This window comes from Cherax quadricarinatus, chromosome 9, assembly GCF_038502225.1.
Source record: "Cherax quadricarinatus isolate ZL_2023a chromosome 9, ASM3850222v1, whole genome shotgun sequence".
Lineage (NCBI taxonomy): Eukaryota > Metazoa > Arthropoda > Malacostraca > Decapoda > Parastacidae > Cherax > Cherax quadricarinatus.
Window position 1 is genome coordinate 19044571 of NC_091300.1, and position 21926 is coordinate 19066496.

The following is a 21926-nucleotide window of genomic DNA, read 5'->3' on the forward strand; positions in this document are numbered from 1 at the left end:
AGGATCATTGTGGAGATCATAGAGGACCTGACTGAGGAGCATGATGGAGAGAGTGGAGGACCTGCCTGAGGAGCATGATGGAGAGAGTTGAAGACCTGGCTGAAGAGCATGATTGAGGGCGTGGAGGACCTGACAGTGGATCATGATGGAGAGTGGAGGACCTGACTGAGGAGCATGATGGAGAGTGGAAGACCTGACTGTGGAGCATGATGAAGAGCGTGGAGGACCTGAGAGTGGAGCATGATGGAGAGTTGAGGACCTGACTGGGGAGCATGATGGAGAGAGTGGAGGACCTGACTGGGGAGCATGATGGAGAGTGGAGGACCTGACTGGGGAGCATGATGGAGAGAGTGGAGGACCTGATTGAGGAGCATGATGGAGAGAGTGGAGGACCTGACAGAAGAGCACGATGGAGAGCGTGGAGGGCCTGAGGAGCATGATGGAGAGAGTGGAGGACCTGACTGGGGGGCATGATGGAGAGTGGAGGACCTGATTGAGGAGCATGATGGAGAGAGTGGAGGACCTGACAGAAGAGCATGATGGAGAGCGTGGAGGACCTGACTGAGGAGCATGATGGAGAGAGTGGATTACCTGACAGAAGAGCAAGATGGACAGCGTGGAGGAACTGACTGAGGAGCATGATGGAAAGAGTGGAGGACCTGACAGAAGAGTATGATGGAGAGCGTGGAGGACCTGACTGAGAAGCATGATGGAGAGTGGAGGACCTGACTGAGGAGCATGATGGAGAGTGGAGGACCTGACTGAGGAGCATGATGGAGAGTGGAGGACCTGACTGAGGAGCACAATGGAGAGAGTGGAGGACCTGACTGGGGAGCATGATGGAGAGAGTGGAGGACCTGAGTGCGGAGCATGATGGAGAGCGCGGAAAACCTGACTGAGGAGCATGATGAGTTGAGGACCTTACTGAGGAGCATGATGGAGAGCGGAAGACCTGACTGAGGAGCATGATGGAGAGTGTGGAGGACCTGACTGAGAAGCATGCTGGAGAGCGTTGAGGACCTGACTGAGGAGCATGATGAAGAGTGGAGGACTTGACTGAGGATCATGATTGAGAGCGTGGAGGACCTGACTGAGGAGCATTTTGGAGAATAAAGGACCTGACTGAGGAGCATGATGGAGAGTGTGGAGGACCTGACTGAGGAGCATGATGGAGAGCGTGAAGGACCTGATTGATGGAGAGAGTGGAAGACCTGACTGAGGAGCATGATGGAGAAAGTGGAGGACCTGACTGAGGAGCATGATGGAGAGTGGAAGACCTGACTGAGGAACATGATGGAGAGTTGAGGACCTGACTGAGGAGCATGACGGAGTGTGTGGAGGACCTGACTGAGGAGCATGATGGAGAATGGAGGACCTGACTAAAGGGCATGATGGAGAGTGTGGAGGACCTGACTGAGGAGCATGATGTAGAGAGTGGAACCTGACTGAAGAGCATGATCGACAGTGTGGAGGATCTGACTGAGGAGCATGATGGAAGGCGTGGAGGACCTGACTGAGGAGCATGATGGAGAGTGGAGGACCAGACTGAGGATCATTGTGGAGATCATAGAGGACCTGACTGAGGAGCATGATGGAGAGAGTGGAGGACCTGCCTGAGGAGCATGATGGAGAGAGTTGAAGACCTGGCTGAAGAGCATGATTGAGGGCGTGGAGGACTTGACAGTGGAGCATGATGGAGAGTGGAGGACCTGACTGAGGAGCATAATGGAGAGTGGAAGACCTGACTGTGGAGCATGATGAAGAGCGTGGAGGACCTGAGAGTGGAGCATGATGGAGAGTTGAGGACCTGACTGGGGAGCATGATGGAGAGAGTAGAGGACCTGACTGGGGAGCATGATGGAGAGAGTGGAGGACCTGACTGGGGAGCATGATGGAGAGTGTGGAGGACCTGATTGAGGAGCATGATGGAGAGAGTGGAGGACCTGACAGAAGAGCACGATGGAGAGCGTGGAGGACCTGAGGAGCATGATGGAGAGAGTGGAGGACCTGACCGAAGAGCATGATGGAGAGCGTGGAGGACCTGACTGAGGAGCATGATGGAGAGAGTGGATTACCTGACAGAAGAGCAAGATGGACAGCGTGGAGGAACTGACTGAGGAGCATGATGGAAAGAGTGGAGGACCTGACAGAAGAGTATGATGGAGAGCGTGGAGGACCTGACTGAGAAGCATGATGGAGAGTGGAGGACCTGACTGAGGAGCATGATGGAGAGTGGAGGACCTGACTGAGGAGCACGATGGAGAGAGTGGAGGACCTGACTTGGGAGCATGATGGAGAGAGTGGAGGACCTGAGTGCGGAGCATGATGGAGAGCGCGGAAAACCTGACTGAGGAGCATGATGAGTTGAGGACCTGACTGAGGAGCATGATGGAGAGCGGAAGACCTGACTGAGGAGCATGATGGAGAGTGTGGAGGACCTGACTGAGAAGCATGCTGGAGAGCGTTGAGGACCTGACTGAGGAGCATGATGAAGAGTGGAGGACTTGACTGAGGATCATGATTGAGAGCGTGGAGGACCTGACTGAGGAGCATTTTGGAGAATAAAGGACCTGACTGAGGAGTATGATGGAGAGTGTGGAGGACCTCACTGAGGAGCATCATGGAGAGCGTTAAGGACCTGATTGAGGAGCATGATGGAGAGAGTGGAAGACCTGACTGAGGAGCATGATGGAGAAAGTGGAGGACCTGACTGAGGAGCATGATGGAGAGTGAAAGACCTGACTGAGGAACATGATGGAGAGTTGAGGACCTGACTGAGGAGCATTTTGGAGAATAAAGGACCTGACTGAGGAGCATGATGGAGAGTGTGGAGGACCTGACTGAGGAGCATGATGTAGAGAGTGGAACCTGACCGAAGAGCATGATCGACAGTGTGGAGGATCTGACTGAGGAGCATGATGGAGGGCGTGGAGGACCTGACTGAGGAGCATGATGGAGAGTGGAGGACCAGACTGAGGATCATTGTGGAGATCATAGAGGACCTGACTGAGGAGCATGATGGAGAGAGTGGAGGACCTGCCTGAGGAGCATGATGGAGAGAGTTGAAGACCTGGCTGAAGAGCATGATTGAGGGCGTGGAGGACCTGACAGTGGAGCATGATGGAGAGTGGAGGACCTGACTGAGGAGCATGATGGAGAGTGGAAGACCTGACTGTGGAGCATGATGAAGAGCGTGGAGGACCTGAGAGTGGAGCATGATGGAGAGGCATGATGGAGCATGATGGAGAGTTGTGGACCTGACTGGGGAGCATGATGGAGAGAGTAGAGGACCTGACTGGGGAGCATGATGGAGAGAGTGGAGGACCTGACTGGGGAGCATGATGGAGAGTGTGGAGGACCTGATTGAGGAGCATGATGGAGAGAGTGGAGGACCTGACAGAAGAGCACGATGGAGAGCGTGGAGGACCTGAGGAGCACGATGGAGAGAGTGGAGGACCTGACAGAAGAGCATGATGGAGAGCGTGGAGGACCTGACTGAGGAGCATGATGGAGAGAGTGGATTACCTGACAGAAGAGCAAGATGGACAGCGTGGAGGAACTGACTGAGGAGCATGATGGAAAGAGTGGAGGACCTGACAGAAGAGTATGATGGAGAGCGTGGAGGACCTGACTGAGAAGCATGATGGAGAGTGGAGGACCTGACTGAGGAGCATGATGGAGAGTGGAGGACCTGACTGAGGAGCACGATGGAGAGAGTGGAGGACCTGACTGGGGAGCATGATGGAGAGAGTGGAAGACCTGACTGAGGAGCATGATGGAGAAAGTGGAGGACCTGACTGAGGAGCATGATGGAGAGTGGAAGACCTGACTGAGGAACATGATGGAGAGTTGAGGACCTGACTGAGGAGCATGACGGAGTGTGTGGAGGACCTGACTGAGGAGCATGATGGAGAATGGAGGACCTGACTAAAGGGCATGATGGAGAGTGTGGAGGACCTGACTGAGGAGCATGATGTAGAGAGTGGAACCTGACTGAAGAGCATGATCGACAGTGTGGAGGATCTGACTGAGGAGCATGATGGAGGGCGTGGAGGACCTGACTGAGGAGCATGATGGAGAGTGGAGGACCAGACTGAGGATCATTGTGGAGATCATAGAGGACCTGACTGAGGAGCATGATGGAGAGAGTGGAGGACCTGCCTGAGGAGCATGATGGAGAGAGTTGAAGACCTGGCTGAAGAGCATGATTGAGGGCGTGGAGGACTTGACAGTGGAGCATGATGGAGAGTGGAGAACCTGACTGAGGAGCATGATGGAGAGTGGAAGACCTGACTGTGGAGCATGATGAAGAGCGTGGAGGACCTGAGAGTGGAGCATGATGGAGAGTTGAGGACCTGACTGGGGAGCATGATGGAGAGAGTAGAGGACCTGACTGGGGAGCATGATGGAGAGAGTGGAGGACCTGACTGGGGAGCATGATGGAGAGTGTGGAGGACCTGATTGAGGAGCATGATGGAGAGAGTGGAGGACCTGACAGAAGAGCACGATGGAGAGCGTGGAGGACCTGAGGAGCATGATGGAGAGAGTGGAGGACCTGACAGAAGAGCATGATGGAGAGCGTGGAGGACCTGACTGAGGAGCATGATGGAGAGAGTGGATTACCTGACAGAAGAGCAAGATGGACAGCGTGGAGGAACTGACTGAGGAGCATGATGGAAAGAGTGGAGGACCTGACAGAAGAGTATGATGGAGAGCGTGGAGGACCTGACTGAGAAGCATGATGGAGAGTGGAGGACCTGACTGAGGAGCATGATGGAGAGTGGAGGACCTGACTGAGGAGCACGATGGAGAGAGTGGAGGACCTGACTTGGGAGCATGATGGAGAGAGTGGAGGACCTGAGTGCGGAGCATGATGGAGAGCGCGGAAAACCTGACTGAGGAGCATGATGAGTTGAGGACCTGACTGAGGAGCATGATGGAGAGCGGAAGACCTGACTGAGGAGCATGATGGAGAGTGTGGAGGACCTGACTGAGAAGCATGCTGGAGAGCGTTGAGGACCTGACTGAGGAGCATGATGAAGAGTGGAGGACTTGACTGAGGATCATGATTGAGAGCGTGGAGGACCTGACTGAGGAGCATTTTGGAGAATAAAGGACCTGACTGAGGAGTATGATGGAGAGTGTGGAGGACCTCACTGAGGAGCATCATGGAGAGCGTTAAGGACCTGATTGAGGAGCATGATGGAGAGAGTGGAAGACCTGACTGAGGAGCATGATGGAGAAAGTGGAGGACCTGACTGAGGAGCATGATGGAGAGTGAAAGACCTGACTGAGGAACATGATGGAGAGTTGAGGACCTGACTGAGGAGCATTTTGGAGAATAAAGGACCTGACTGAGGAGCATGATGGAGAGTGTGGAGGACCTGACTGAGGAGCATGATGTAGAGAGTGGAACCTGACCGAAGAGCATGATCGACAGTGTGGAGGATCTGACTGAGGAGCATGATGGAGGGCGTGGAGGACCTGACTGAGGAGCATGATGGAGAGTGGAGGACCAGACTGAGGATCATTGTGGAGATCATAGAGGACCTGACTGAGGAGCATGATGGAGAGAGTGGAGGACCTGCCTGAGGAGCATGATGGAGAGAGTTGAAGACCTGGCTGAAGAGCATGATTGAGGGCGTGGAGGACCTGACAGTGGAGCATGATGGAGAGTGGAGGACCTGACTGAGGAGCATGATGGAGAGTGGAAGACCTGACTGTGGAGCATGATGAAGAGCGTGGAGGACCTGAGAGTGGAGCATGATGGAGAGGCATGATGGAGCATGATGGAGAGTTGTGGACCTGACTGGGGAGCATGATGGAGAGAGTAGAGGACCTGACTGGGGAGCATGATGGAGAGAGTGGAGGACCTGACTGGGGAGCATGATGGAGAGTGTGGAGGACCTGATTGAGGAGCATGATGGAGAGAGTGGAGGACCTGACAGAAGAGCACGATGGAGAGCGTGGAGGACCTGAGGAGCACGATGGAGAGAGTGGAGGACCTGACAGAAGAGCATGATGGAGAGCGTGGAGGACCTGACTGAGGAGCATGATGGAGAGAGTGGATTACCTGACAGAAGAGCAAGATGGACAGCGTGGAGGAACTGACTGAGGAGCATGATGGAAAGAGTGGAGGACCTGACAGAAGAGTATGATGGAGAGCGTGGAGGACCTGACTGAGAAGCATGATGGAGAGTGGAGGACCTGACTGAGGAGCATGATGGAGAGTGGAGGACCTGACTGAGGAGCACGATGGAGAGAGTGGAGGACCTGACTGGGGAGCATGATGGAGAGAGTGGAGGACCTGAGTGCGGAGCATGATGGAGAGCGCGGAAAACCTGACTGAGGAGCATGATGAGTTGAGGACCTGACTGAGGAGCATGATGGAGAGCGGAAGACCTGACTGAGGAGCATGATGGAGAGTGTGGAGGACCTGACTGAGAAGCATGCTGGAGAGCGTTGAGGACCTGACTGAGGAGCATGATGAAGAGTGGAGGACTTGACTGAGGATCATGATTGAGAGCGTGGAGGACCTGACTGAGGAGCATTTAGGAGAATAAAGGACCTGACTGAGGAGTATGATGGAGAGTGTGGAGGACCTCACTGAGGAGCATCATGGAGAGCGTTAAGGACCTGATTGAGGAGCATGATGGAGAGAGTGGAAGACCTGACTGAGGAGCATGATGGAGAAAGTGGAGGACCTGACTGAGGAGCATGATGGAGAGTGAAAGACCTGACTGAGGAACATGATGGAGAGTTGAGGACCTGACTGAGGAGCATTTTGGAGAATAAAGGACCTGACTGAGGAGCATGATGGAGAGTGTGGAGGACCTGACTGAGGAGCATCATGGAGAGCGTTAAGGACCTGATTGAGGAGCATGATGGAGAGAGTGGAAGACCTGACTGAGGAGCATGATGGAGAAAGTGGAGGACCTGACTGAGGAGCATGATGGAGTGTGTGGAGGACCTGACTGAGGAGCATGATGGAGAATGGAGGACCTGACTAAAGGGCATGATGGAGAGTGTGGAGGACCTGACTGAGGAGCATGATGGAGAGAGTGGAACCTGACTGAAGAGCATGATCGACAGTGTGGAGGATCTGACTGAGGAGCATGATGGAGGGCGTGGAGGACCTGATTGAGGAGCATGATGGAGAGCGTGGAGGACCTGACTGAGGAGCATGATGGAGAGCGTGGATGACCTGACTGAAGAGCATAATGGAGAGAGTGGAGGACCTGACTGAAGAACATGATGGAGGGCGTGGAAGACCTGACTGAGGAGCATGATGGAAAGTGGAGGACATGATTGAGGAGCATGATGGAGAGAGTGGAGGACCTGACAGAAGAGCATGATGGAGAGCGTGGAGGACCTGACTGAGGAGCATGATGGAAGGCGTGGAGGACCTGACTGAAGAGCATGATGGAGAGCATGGAGGACCTGACTGAGGAGCATGATGGAGGGCGTGGAGGACCTGACTGAGGAGCGTGATGGAGAGAGTGGAGGACCTGCCTGAGGAGCATGATGGAGAGAGTTGAAGACCTGGCTGAAGAGCATGATTGAGGGCGTGGAGGACCTGACAGTGGAGCATGATGGAGAGTGGAGGACCTGACTGAGGAGCATGATGGAGAGTGGAAGACCTGACTGTGGAGCATGATGAAGAGCGTGGAGGACCTGAGAGTGGAGCATGATGGAGAGTTGAGGACCTGACTGGGGAGCATGATGGAGAGAGTGGAGGACCTGACTGGGGAGCATGATGGAGAGAGTGGAGGACCTGATTGAGGAGCATGATGGAGAGAGTGGAGTACCTGACAGAAGAGCATGATGGAGAGCGTGGAGGACCTGAGGAGCATGATGGAGAGAGTGGAGGACCTGACTGGGGGGCATGATGGAGAGAATGGAAGACTTGATTGAGGAGCATGATAGAGAGAGTGGAGGACCTGACAGAAGAGCATGATGGAGAGCGTGGAGGACCTGACTGAGGAGCATGATGGAGAGAGTGGATTACCTGACAGAAGAGCAAGATGGACAGCGTGGAGGAACTGACTGAGGAGCATGATGGAAAGAGTGGAGGACCTGACTGAGGAGCATGATGGAGAGTGGAGGACCTGACTGAGGAGCACGATGGAGAGAGTGGAGGACCTGACTGGGGAGCATGATGGAGAGCGCTGAAATGGAGAGCGCTGAAAACCTGACAGAGGAGCATGATGAGTTGAGGACCTTACTGAGGAACATGATGGAGAGAGTGGAGGACCTGAGTGCGGAGCATGATGGAGAGCGCTGAAATGGAGAGCGCTGAAACCCTGACTGAGGAGCATGATGAGTTGAAGACCTTACTGAGGAACATGATGGAGAGAGTGGAGGACCTGAGTGCGGAGCATGATGGAGAGCGCTGAAATGGAGAGCGCTGAAAACCTGACTGAGGAGCATGATGAGTTGAAGACCTTACTGAGGAACATGATGGAGAGAGTGGAGGACCTGAGTGCGGAGCATGATGGAGAGCGCTGAAATGGAGAGCGCTGAAAACCTGACAGAGGAGCATGATGAGTTGAGGACCTTACTGAGGAGCATGATGGAGAGCGGAAGACCTGACTGAGGAGCATGATTGAGAGCGTGGAGGACCTGACTGAGGAGCATGATGGAGAGTGTGGAGGACCTGACTGAGAATCATGCTGGAGAGCGTTGAGGACCTGGCTGAGGAGCATGATGAAGAGTGGAGGACTTGAGTGAGGATCATGATTGAGAGCGTGGAGGACCTGACTGAGGAGCATGATGGAAAGCGTGAAGGACCTGATTGAGGAGCATGATGGAGAGAGTGGAAGACCTGACTGAGGAGCATGATGGAGAAAGTGGAGGACCTGACTGAGGAGCATGATGGAGAGTGGAAGACCTGACTGAGGAGCATGATGGAGAGTTGAGGACCTGACTGAGGTGCATGATGGAGAGAGTGGAGGACCTGACTGAGGTGCATGATGGAGAGAGTGGAGGACCTGACTGAGGTGCATGATGGAGAGAGTGGAGGACCTGACAGAGGAGGATGATTGAGAGTTGAGGACCTGACTGAGGAGCATGATGGAGAGAGTGGAGGACCTGATTGAGGAGCATGATGGAGAGAGTGGAGGACCTGACTGAGGTGCATGATGGAGAGAGTGGAGGACCTGACAGAGGAGGATGATTGAGAGTTGAGGACCTGACTGAGGAGCATGATGGAGAGAGTGGAGGACCTGATTGAGGAGCATGATGGAGAGAGTGGAGGACCTGACTGAGGTGCATGATGGAGAGAGTGGAGGACCTGACAGAGGAGCATGATGGAGAGAGTGGAGGACCTGACTGAGGAGCATGATGGAGAGAGTGGAGGACCTGACAGAGGAGGATGATTGAGAGTTGAGGACCTGACTGAGGAGCATGATGGAGAGAGTGGAGGACCTGATTGAGGAGCATGATGGAGAGAGTGGAGGACCTGACAGAAAAGCATGATGGAGAGCGTGGAGGACCTGACTGAGGAGCATGATGGAGAGAGTGGATTACCTGACATAAGAGCATGATGGACAGCGTGGAGGACCTGACTGAGGAGCATGATGGAGAGAGTGGAGGACCTGACAGAAGAGCATGATGGAGAGCGTGGACGACCTGACTGAGGAGCATGATGGAGAGTGTGGAGGACCTGACTGAGGATCATGAAGTAGAGCGTGGAGGACCTGACTGAGGAGCATGATGGAAAGTGGAAGACCTGAGTGAGGAGCATGCTGGAGACTGTAGGACCTGACTAAGGAGCATGATGAAGAGTTGAGGACCTGACTGAGGAGCATGATGGAGAGCGGAAGACCTGACTGAGGAGCATGATGGATAGCGTGGAAGACCTGATTGAGGAGCATAAAGAAGAGAGTGGAGGACCTGACTGAGGAGCATGAAGGAGAGCGAGGAGGACCTGACTAAAGAGCATGATGGAGAGTATGGAAGACCTGACTGAGGAGCATGATGGAGAGTGTGGAGGACCTGATTGAGGAGCATGAATGAGAGTTGAAGACCTGACTGAGGAGCATGATGGAGAGTGGAGGACCTGACTGAGGAGCATGATGGAGAGTGGAGGACCTGACTGAGGAGGATGATGGAAAGCGTGGAGGACTTGACTGAGAAGCATGATGGAGAGGGTGGAGGAATTGACTGAGGAGCATGGTGGAGAGCGTGGAGGACCTGACTGAGGAGCATGATGGTGAGCGTGGAGGACCTGACTGAGGAGCATGGTGGAGAGCGTGGAGGACCTGACTGAGGAGCATGGTGGAGAACGTGGAGGACTTGACTGAGGAGCATGGTGGAGAGCGTGGAGGACCTGACTGAGGAGCATGGTGGTGAGCGTGGAGGACCTGTCTGAAGAGCATGGTGGTGAGCGTGGAGGACCTGACTGAGGAGCATGGTGGAGAGCGTGGAGGACCTGACTGAGGAGCATGGTGAAGAGCGTGGAGGACCTGACTGAGGAGCATGGTGGAGAGCGTGGAGGACCTGACTGAGGAGCATGATGGAGAGCGTGGAGGACCTGACTGAGGAGCATGATGGAGAGAGTGGAGGACCTGACTGAGGAGCATGATGGAGAGAGTGGAGGACCTGACTGAGGAGCATAATGGAGAGAGTGGAGGACCTGACTGAGGAGCATGATGGAGAGAGTGGAGGACCTGACTGAGGAGCATGATGGAGAGAATGGAGGACCTGACTGAGGAGCATGATGGAGAGAGTGGAGGACCTGACTGAGGAGCATGATGGAGAGAGTGGAGGACCTGACTGAGGAGCATGATGGAGAGAGTGGAGGACCTGCCTGAGGAGCATGATGGAGAGAGTGGAGGACCTGACTGAGGAGCATGATGGAGAGAGTGGAGGACCTGACTGAGGAGCATGATGGAGAGAGTGGAGGACCTGACTGAGGAGCATGATGGAGGGCGTGGAGGACCTGACTGAGGAGCATGATGGAGAGAATGGAGGACCTGACTGAGGAGCATGATGGAGAGAGAGTGGAGGACCTGACTGAGGAGCATGATGGAGAGAGTGGAGGACCTGACTGAGGAGCATGATGGAGAGAGTGGAGGACCTGACTGAGGAGCATGATGGAGGGCGTGGAGGACCTGACTGAGGAGCATGATGGAGAGAATGGAGGACCTGACTGAGGAGCATGATGGAGAGAGTGGAGGACCTGACTGAGGAGCATGATGGAGAGAGTGGAGGACCTGACTGAGGAGCATGATGGAGAGAGTGGAGGACCTGACTGAGGAGCATGATGGAGGGCGTGGAGGACCTGACTGAGGAGCATGTTGGAGAGAATGGAGGACCTGACTGAGGAGCATGATGGAGAGAGTGAAGGACCTGACTGAGGAGCATGATGGAGAGCGTGGAGGGCCTGACTGAGGAGCATGACGGAGTGAGTGGAGGACCTGACTGAGGAGCATGATGGAGAGAGTAGAGGACCTGACTGAGGAGCATGATGGAGAGAGAGTGGAGGACCTGACTGAGGAGCATGGTGGAGAGAGTGGAGGACCTGACTGAGGAGCATGATGGAGAGAGTGGAGGACCTGACTGAGGAGCATGATGGAGAGAGAGTGGAGGACCTGACTGAGGAGCATGATGGAGAGAGTAGAGGACCTGACTGAGTGAGGAGCATGATGGAGAGAGTGGAGGACCTGACTGAGGAGCATGATGGAGAGAGTGGAGGACCTGACTGAGGAGCATGATGGAGAGAGTAGAGGACCTGACTGAGGAGCATGATGGAGAGAGAGTGGAGGACCTGACTGAGGAGCATGATGGAGAGAGAGTGGAGGACCTGACTGAGGAGCATGGTGGTGAGCGTGGAGGACCTGACTGAGGAGCATGATGGAGAGAGAGTGGAGGACCTGACTGAGAAGCATGATGGAGAGAGATTGGAGGACCTGACTGGTTAGCATGGTGGACAATAAAGTCACACTGCCGTACCTGGGACAATTTACCATTATCCATCAGTTAGAAGAACTTTATAACGAGTTTTTGGTCCATCATGGGTCACTGTGACTTAAGGATGGTTCAGGGTGGACCGAAACATTTTGACTTAAGAATGGTTCAGGGTGGACCGAAACATTGTGACTTAAGAATGGTTCAGGGTGGACCGAAATATTGTGACTTAAGAATGGTTGAGAATGGACTGAAACATCGTGATAAGGTTCTTCACCTAAGTGCAGGTTTTTGGTAAAGATTTTTAAGATAAAAGTGTCTGGTAATATATTACAAGTTTTAGCAATATTTTTGCGTCAACATTGTTATTGAAGACGTTGACTGATTTTAAAAATAACAGTTGCAAGTAAATTGTCAAATATTGTAAATAATGTTCGCTAGATATACGACAATTGTTGTATCTTATGTCAACATTAGGTCAAAATCTTTATTATATTTGTGTAGTGAGTGTATTATCCAGGTGGGACATTAACCCCCGGTGGTGTGTGTCAGGGGGACGTGCCCTGGTGGAAGAGCACCTTCTTCGTCAGCGAGCGAGTGCTCTTCGGGACGTGGGACGGCGTCTTCACCTCCTGTCTCGTCAACCTGTTGGGTGTCATTGTCTTCCTGAGGGCAGGCTGGGTCGTAGGGGAGGCGGGCGTCCCTCTGGCAGCTCTTGTTGTCCTCGTCTCAGGTAAGAGAGAGAGAGAGAGAGAGAGAGAGAGAGAGAGAGAGAGAGAGAGAGAGAGAGAGAGAGAGAGAGAGAGAGGGGTAAATGTATGGGGTAGGAGGGGAGGGAAGACCGTATAAAAAACAACAGAGCTCTGAATATCACAATGTTTGCTCCCACCTGAACTCCTCGACTTGTCCTTCCACTAAACATTGACAGCCATACACTTTAGTTATGTAAAGTATAACGCTGTACAGGTGAACATAGAATAAGTTTACAGCTATACTGGTGAATCACAAACATGCCTATTAAATTTAGATCCCGTTGATCTTAGATAATGAGGAGCATATCTACCGTCTTAGCGTTTTCTCTTCAGCTCACGTTTTAGCTTAAATGTGTTAGGGTTTGATTCTTCAACGAAAGAGATGAGGGTAATGAAGGTACCTAGGTGCTGGTGACTGACTCTTCATCTAACACACTGCACCTACTTTTTCCTTCCTCGGCTCAAACATGATTGTCTCCCAGTCCTCAAGCGCTGTATAACTCGTAAGAACGGTCTTACTGCTTTTCCTTGATTATTAATAATAATAATAATAATAATAATAATAATAATAATAATAATATAATAATAATAATAATAATAATAATAATAATAATAATAATAATAATAATAATAATAATAATAATAATAACTAAGAATACGTACTTTTACTTGTCAGAGAATTCAGAAATTATTGTATCATTAACGAGTGTCAGCATCCTCATCACCAGCATCAGCAATCTCATCACCAGCATCAGCAGTCTCATCACCAGCGTCAGCAGTCTCATCACCAGCGTCAGCAACCTCGTCAGCCAGCGCCAGCAACTTGGTGTGATACGTTATTGATCATGCATAACGATATATAATGACGTTTGCGAGCACTGGCACAGGTGTGTGTGTGTGTGTGTGTGTGTGTGTGTGTGTGTGTGTGTGTGTGTGTGTGTGTGTGTACTCACCTAGTTAAGGTTGCAGGGGTCGAGTCCCAGCTCCTGGCCCCGCCTCTTCACTGGTCGCTACTAGGTCACTCTCCCTGAACAGTGAGCTTTATCATACCTCTGCTTAAAGCTATGTATGGATCCTGCCTCCACTACATCGCTTCCCAAACTATTCCACTTACTGACTGCTCTGTGACTGAAGAAATACTTCCTAACATCCCTGTGATTCATCTGTGTCTTCAACTACCAACTGTGTCCCCTTGTTGCTGTGTCCCACCTCTGGAACATCCTGTCTTTGTCCACCTTGTCAATTCTTCTCAGTATTTTGTATATCGTTATCATGTCCCCCCTATCTCTCCTGTCCTCCAGTGTCGTCAGGTCGATTTCCTTTAACCTCACCTCGTAGGACATACCTCTTAGCTCTGGGACTAGTCTTGTTGCAAACCTTTGCACTTTCTCTAGTTTCTTTACGTGCTTGGCTAGGTGTGGATTCCAAACTGGTGCCGCATACTCCAATATGGGCCTAATGTACATGGTGTACAGGGTCCTGAACGATTCTTTATTAAGATGTCGGAATTCTGTTCTTAGGTTTGCTAGGCGCCCATATGCTGAAGCAGTTATTTGCTTGATGTGTGCCTCAGGAGATGTGCCTGGTGCTATACTCATCCCAAGATATTTTTCCTTGTGTGAGGTTTGTAGTCTCTGGCCCCCTAGACTGTACTCCGTCTGCGGTCTTCTTTGCCCTTCCCCAATCTTCATGACTTTGCACTTGGTGGGGTTGAACTCCAGGAGCCAATTGCTGAACCAGGTCTGCAACCCGTCCAGATCCCTTTGTAGTTCTGCCTGGTCTTCGACCGAATGAATTCTTCTTATCAACTTCACATCATCTGCAAACGGGGACACTTCGGAGTCTATTCCTTCCGTCATGTCGTTCACAAATACCAGAAACAGCACTGGTCCTATGACTGACCCCTGTGGGACCCCGCTGGTCACAGACGCCCACTCTGACACCTCGCCACGTACCATGACTCGCTACTGTCTTCCTGACAAGTATTCCCTGATCCATTGTAGTGCCTTCCCTGTTATCCCTGCTTGGTCCTCCAGTTTTTGCACTAATCTCTTGTGTGGAACTGTGTCAAACGCTTTCTTACAGTCCAAGAAAATGCAATCTACCTACCCCTCTCTCTCTTGTCTTACTGCTGTCACCATGTCATAGAACTCCAGTAGGTTTGTGACACAGGATTTCCCGTCCCTGAAACCATGTTGGCTGTTGTTGATGAGATCATTCCTTTTTAGGTGTTCCACCACTCTTCTCCTGATAATCTTCTCCATGACTTTGCATACTATACATGGCAGTGTATGTACTCACCTATTTGTACTCACCTATTTGTGGTTGCAGGGGTCGATTCATAGCTCCTGGCCCCGCCTCTTCACTGATTGCTACTAGGTCCTCTCTCTCCCTGCTCCATGAGCTTTATCATACCTGTGTGTGTGCATGTGTGTTGCCGGGTGAACGTGAGAGGCTGCAGTGCAAGCCAAGGAGAAAGAAACATCTTGGGTTGAGTGTGTTGCAGGATGAACCTGAGAAACTGCAACACAATTAAAGGAGAAAGGAAACGGAATATGAATTAAGAAAATTTATTTTACAATCACGTTATAAACAGCTTGGCAGCCATATCCTCTTGACTGGGTGTGAGCTATGGTGTTATGGTACTAACATAGTAACCGTGTTGAGCTGCGTAATGATGTTACAGTGGTGGTGGTGCTGACCTCAGTGGTGTCAGCTGTGGGTATCTGCGAGAGGACGAGGATGGAGAGTGGTGGTATCTACTTCCTCATCTCCCATGTCTTGGGGTCACAGGTCGGAGGTTCGGTGGGACTTGTCTACTGCTTCGGTCAGGTGAGTGTCAACATGTGGGTCAAGTAAGTTCCAATACGTAGATCAGGTGAATGTCAACAACTGGGTCAGGTGAATGTCAGCACGTGGGACAGGGGAGTGCCAAGGCTGTGTTGTCAGCATATTAAACTGGAATTGCATTTATATGCGAATTAGGTAAAAGTTATATTTTTTATTAACACATCAGCCGTCTCCCACCAAGGCAGGGTGGCCCGAAAAAGAAAAACTTTCACCATCATTCACTCCATCACTGTCTTGCCAGAGGCACGATTACACTACAGTTATAAAACTGCGGCATTAAAAATACTTATACAATAAAAATTGTTACTAGCTTGGTGAAGGAAGCCTGGGAGCCGCGGCCACGTCAGGTACTGAAACACGAGTCTTACTTCCCCTAGACTTAGCGAGGGTTATTATCACCATTTTGATCGTAATTCTGTATAAACCAGCAAAAAAAAAAAAAAATACATTAATTTCAAAACGAATATACATTTGAAGCTATATTTTAATGTGTTAGAAGAATATTTTAAAGACGTAGATAAAATGGTACATAAAAAAGACACATTAATCTAAAATGTTATTTATCTGATTTCCGGTGACAACTGCAGACAGTGTTGGTATTATACAGTAAAGATGTGGTTAAATTACTATTTCTGGTCTTAACTGGATGTGCCTCAGTAGTGTCGAGGATTTAGTTCTCAGGGGAATGAACCAGAGTAATAATTTTTATCATTTACTGCTATACATACTCTCATCTCTATCTTTCATCTTTGAGAGTCCTCACTGACTATTATAGAGTAGCACCTTACAATCTCATATGTATATTTTTTAACACTGTCTAGAGGACACATAACATGATGACTGCCCTTGTATCTCAGACGGTGGGGATCTCACTGTGTGTAACCGGCTTCGGGGAGTCAATGGCAGAGTTGGTGTCAGTGCCGGGGATGTGGGCGGAGAAAGCCATGGGGTGTGGCGCTCTCCTGCTGCTGGCGCTCATTAATGTGGCTGGAGTGAAGTGGGTGATCAAGGTACAGTTCATCCTGCTGCTCCTGGTGGTCCTGGCTGCCCTTGACTTCCTCTTCGGCAGCTTCCTCGACCACTCTGATGGTTAGTATTACCCTCGACCACTCTGATGGTTAGTATTACCCTCGACCACTCTGATGGTTAGTATTACCCTCGACCACTCTGATGGTTAGTATTACCCTCGACCACTCTGATGGTTAGTATTACCCTCGACCACTCTGATGGTTAGTATTACCCTCGACCACTCTGATCGTTAGTATTACCCTCGACCACTCTGATGGTTAGTATTACCCTCGACCACTCTGATGGTTAGTGTTACCCTCGACCACTCTGATGGCTAGTATTACCCTCGACCACTCTGATGGTTAGTGTTACCCTCGACCACTCTGATGGATAGTATAACCCTCGACCACTCTGATGGTTAGTATTACCCTCGACCACTCTGATGGTTAGTGTTACCCTCGACCACTCTGATGGTTAGTGTTACCCTCGACCACTCTGATGGTTAGTATTACCCTCGACCACTCTGATCGTTAGTATTACCCTCGACCACTCTGATGGCTAGTATTACCCTCGACCACTCTGATGGTTAGTGTTACCCTCGACCACTCTGATGGCTAGTATTACCCTCGACCACTCTGATGGTTAGTGTTACCCTCGACCACTCTGATGGCTAGTATTACCCTCGACCACTCTGATGGTTAGTATTACCCTCGACCACTCTGATGGCTAGTATTACCCTCGACCACTCTGATGGTTAGTATTACCCTCGACCACTCTGATGGTTAGTATTACCCTCGACCACTCTGATCGTTAGTATTACCCTCGACCACTCTGATGGCTAGTATTACCCTCGACCACTCTGATGGTTAGTGTTACCCTCGACCACTCTGATGGCTAGTATTACCCTCGACCACTCTGATGGTTAGCGTTGTCATAGTTTCTATCTATCTCATTTCCTAACAGTATGTATAAGAGAACCCTCGTTGCCTGCTTGAGGGTGTGTGAAATAGAGATCCTTTCTATCAGGGAGAACCTTCGATGTCTTTCTAAGAGAGACACTGTCTAAGAGAGAGCCATTGCTATCTTTCTCAGAAAGGAGGAGATCGTTTCAGTCAGAGAGAGAGAGAGAGAGAGAGAGAGAGAGAGAGAGAGAGAGAGAGAGAAAGGAGGGAAGGAGAAATATATTTTAGTAATTATTTACGTACAGTTATAAAGCCTTTCAATAATTGTGAGCAACCACGTTCAGATATATATGAAAATGTTTTAAGGAAAGAATAATTTAAAAAAAAAGCCGCAAACCAAATGTTATAGCAAAGTTACATGGTGAGAGCAGCGGGAGGATGGTGAGAGCAGCGGGAGGATGGTGAGAGCAGCGGGAGGATGGTGAGAGCAGCGGGAGGATGGTGAGAGCAGCGGGAGGATGGTGAGAGCAGCGGGAGGATGGTGAGAGCAGCGGGAGGACGGTGAGAGCAGCGGGAGGATGGTGAGAGCAGCGGGAGGATGGTGAGAGCAGCGGGAGGATGGTGAGAGCAGCGGGAGGATGGTGAGAGCAGCGGGAGGACGGTGAGAGCAGCGGGAGGACGGTGAGAGCAGCGGGAGGATGGTGAGAGCAGCGGGAGGATGGTGAGAGCAGCGGGAGGATGGTGAGAGCAGCGGGAGGATGGTGAGAGCAGCGAGAGGATGGTGAGAGCAGCGGAAGGATGGTGAGAGCAGCGAGAGGATGGTGAGAGCAGCGGGAGGATGGTGAGAGCAGCGGGAGGATGGTGAGAGCAGCGGGAGGATGGTGAGAGCAGCGAGAGGATGGTGAGAGCAGCGGGAGGATGGTGAGAGCAGCGGGAGGACGGTGAGAGCAGCGGGAGGACGGTGAGAGCAGCGGGAGGATGGTGAGAGCAGCGGGAGGATGGTGAGAGCAGCGGGAGGATGGTGAGAGCAGCGGGAGGATGGTGAGAGCAGCGAGAGGATGGTGAGAGCAGCGGAAGGATGGTGAGAGCAGCGGGAGGATGGTGAGAGCAGCGGGAGGATGGTGAGAGCAGCGGGAGGAAGGTGAGAGCAGCGGGAGGACGGTGAGAGCAGCGGGATGACGGTGAGAGCAGCGGGATGACGGTGAGAGCAGCGGGAGGATGGTGAGAGCAGCGGAAGGATGGTGAGAGCAGCGGGAGGACGGTGAGAGCAGCGGATGGATGGTGAGAGCAGCGGAAGGATGGTGAGAGCAGCGGGAGGACGGTGAGAGTAGCAGGAGGATGGTGAGAGCAGCGGGAGGATGGTGAGAGCAGCGGGAGGACGGTGAGAGCAGCGGGAGGATGGTGAAAGCAGCGGGAGGACGGTGAGAGCAGCGGGAGGACGGTGAGAGCAGCGGGAGGACGGTGAGAGCAGCGGGAGGATGGTGAGAGCAGCGGGAGGATGGTGAGAGCAGCGGGAGGATGGTGAGAGCAGCGGGAGGAAGGTGAGAGCAGCGGGAGGACGGTGAGAGCAGCGGGAGGACGGTGAGAGCAGCGGGAGGACGGTGAGAGCAGCGGATGGACGGTGAGAGCAGCGGGAGGACGGTGAGAGCAGCGGGAGGACGGTGAGAGCAGCGGGAGGACGGTGAGAGCAGCGGGAGGACGGTGAGAGCAGCGGGAGGACGGTGAGAGCAGCGGGAGGACGGTGAGAGCAGCGGGAGGACGGTGAGAGCAGCGGGAGGACGGTGAGAGCAGCGGGAGGACGGTGAGAGCAGCGGGAGGACGGTGAGAGCAGCGGGAGGACGGTGAGAGCAGCGGATGGACGGTGAGAGCAGCGGGAGGACGGTGAGAGCAGCGGGAGGACGGTGAGAGCAGCGGGAGGACGGTGAGAGCAGCGGATGGACGGTGAGAGCAGCGGGAGGACGGTGAGAGCAGCGGATGGACGGTGAGAGCAGCGGGAGGACGGTGAGAGCAGCGGGAGGACGGTGAGAGCAGCGGATGGACGGTGAGAGCAGCGGGAGGACGGTGAGAGCAGCGGGAGGACGGTGAGAGCAGCGGATGGATGGTGAGAGCAGCTGCAGTAGTAATCACAGTCACACGATGGATAATTTAAGAGACTGTAAGCAACAATCGCGGCACCGGAGGCAGTTGTCTTGTGCTTGTGATATGTTGGTAATAAGTTTAAGGAATATAGCTTGAAGACGCTTTAATGTTGTCAGTAAAGAGGTTGATGAGTTGCCTCGTCTGGTGAGTCTTAGACAGAGCCCTTCCCTCTTAGTTTGTTGAGTACCTTCCCTCTTGGTTTGTTGAGTACCTTCCCTCTTAGTTTGTTGAGTACCTTCCCTCTTAGTTTGTTGAGTACCTTCCCTCTTGGTTTGTTGAGTACCTTCCCTCTTAGTTTGTTGAGTACCTTCCCTCTTGGTTTGTTGAGTACCTTCCCTCTTAGTTTGTTGAGTACCTTCCCTCTTAGTTTGTTGAGTACCTTCCCTCTTAGTTTGTTGAGTACCTTCCCTCTTAGTTTGTTGAGTACCTTCCCTCTTAGTTTGTTGAGTACCTTCCCTCTTAGTTTGTTGAGTACCTTCCCTCTTAGTTTGTTGAGTACCTTCCCTCTTGGTTTGTTGAGTACCTTCCCTGTTAGTTTGTTGAGTACCTTCCCTCTTAGTTTGTTGAGTACCTTCCCTCTTAGTTTGTTGAGTACCTTCCCTCTTAGTTTGTTGAGTACCTTCCCTCTTAGTTTGTTGAGTACCTTCCCTCTTAGTTTGTTGAGTACCTTCCCTCTTAGTTTGTTGAGTACCTTCCCTCTTAGTTTGTTGAGTACCTTCCCTCTTAGTTTGTTGAGTACCTTCCCTCTTAGTTTGTTGAGTACCTTCCCTCTTAGTTTGTTGAGTACCTTCCCTCTTAGTTTGTTGAGTACCTTCCCTCTTAGTTTGTTGAGTACCTTCCCTCTTAGTTTGTTGAGTACCTTCCCTCTTAGTTTGTTGAGTACCTTCCCTCTTAGTTTGTTGAGTACCTTCCCTCTTAGTTTGTTGAGTACCTTCCCTCTTAGTTTGTTGAGTACCTTCCCTCTTAGTTTGTTGAGTACCTTCCCTCTTGGTTTGTTGAGTACCTTCCCTCTTAGTTTGTTGAGTACCTTCCCTCTTGGTTTGTTGAGTACCTTCCCTCTTGGCTTGTTGAGTACCTTCCCTCTTAGTTTGTTGAGTACCTTCCCTCTGGGTTTGTTGAGTACCTTCCCTCTTGGCTTGTTGAGTACCTTCCCTCTTGGTTTGTTGAGTACCTTCCCTCTTAGTTTGTTGAGTACCTTCCCTCTTGGTTTGTTGAGTACCTTCCCTCTTGGTTTGTTGAGTACCTTCCCTCTTGGTTTGTTGAGTACCTTCCCTCTTGGTTTGTTGAGTACCTTCCCTCTTGGTTTGTTGAGTACCTTCCCTCTTAGTTTGTTGAGTACCTTCCCTCTTGGTTTGTTGAGTACCTTCCCTCTTGGTTTGTTGAGTACCTTCCCTCTTGGTTTGTTGAGTACCTTCCCTCTTGGTTTGTTGAGTACCTTCCCTCTTGGTTTGTTGAGTACCTTCCCTCTTGGCTTGTTGAGTACCTTCCCTCTTAGTTTGTTGAGTACCTTCCCTCTTGGTTTGTTGAGTACCTTCCCTGTTGGCTTGTTGAGTACCTTCCCTGTTGGCTTGTTGAGTACCTTCCCTGTTAGCTTGTTGAGTACCTTCCCTCTTGGTTTGTTGAGTACCTTCCCTCTTGGTTTGTTGAGTACCTTCCCTCTTGGTTTGTTGAGTACCTTCCCTCTTGGTTTGTTGAGTACCCTCCCTCTTGGTTTGTTGAGTACCTTCCCTCTTGGTTTGTTGAGTATCTTCCCTCTTGGTTTGTTGAGTACCTTCCCTCTTGGTTTGTTGAGTACCTTCCCTCTTGGTTTGTTGAGTACCTTCCCTCTTGGTTTGTTGAGTACCTTCCCTGTTGGCTTGTTGAGTACCTTCCCTGTTAGCTTGTTGAGTACCTTCCCTGTTGGCTTGTTGAGTACCTTCCCTGTTGGCTTGTTGAGTACCTTCCCTGTTGCCTTGTTGAGTACCTTCCCTGTTTGCTTGTTGAGTACCTTCCCTGTTGGCTTGTTGAGTACCTTCCCTGTTGGCTTGTTGAGTACCTTCCCTGTTGGCTTGTTGATTACCTTCCCTCTTGGTTTGTTGAGTACCTTCCCTGTTGGCTTGTTGAGTACCTTCCCTGTTAGCTTGTTGAGTACCTTCCCTGTTGGCTTGTTGAGTACCTTCCCTGTTGGCTTGACGAGTACCTTCCCTGTTAGCTTGTTGAGTACCTTCCCTGTTGGCTTGTTGAGTACCTTCCCTGTTGGTTTGTTGAGTACCTTCCCTGTTGGCTTGTTGATTACCTTCCCTCTTGGTTTGTTGAGTACCTTCCCTGTTGGCTTGTTGAGTACCCTCCCTGTTGGCTTGTTGAGTACCTTCACTGTTAGCTTGTT

General features: G+C 51.5%; 1 protein-coding gene across 3 annotated transcripts in view; it reads left to right on the plus strand.

The window, feature by feature from the left end:
* The window catches only part of LOC128686100 (solute carrier family 12 member 8), a 110411-nt gene that overhangs the window by 25837 nt on the left and 62648 nt on the right, over positions 1 to 21926 (plus strand). For 2 of the 3 annotated variants that reach the window (XM_053772768.2, XM_053772769.2), the window contains exons 3-5: positions 12463 to 12643; positions 15349 to 15494; positions 16370 to 16601. In XM_053772768.2, coding sequence (XP_053628743.1) covers positions 12463 to 12643; positions 15349 to 15494; positions 16370 to 16601 — 559 coding nt within the window. The remainder of the gene's footprint in view (positions 1 to 12462; positions 12644 to 15348; positions 15495 to 16369; positions 16602 to 21926) is intronic. The other variant, XM_053772770.2, reaches the window with a different exon arrangement.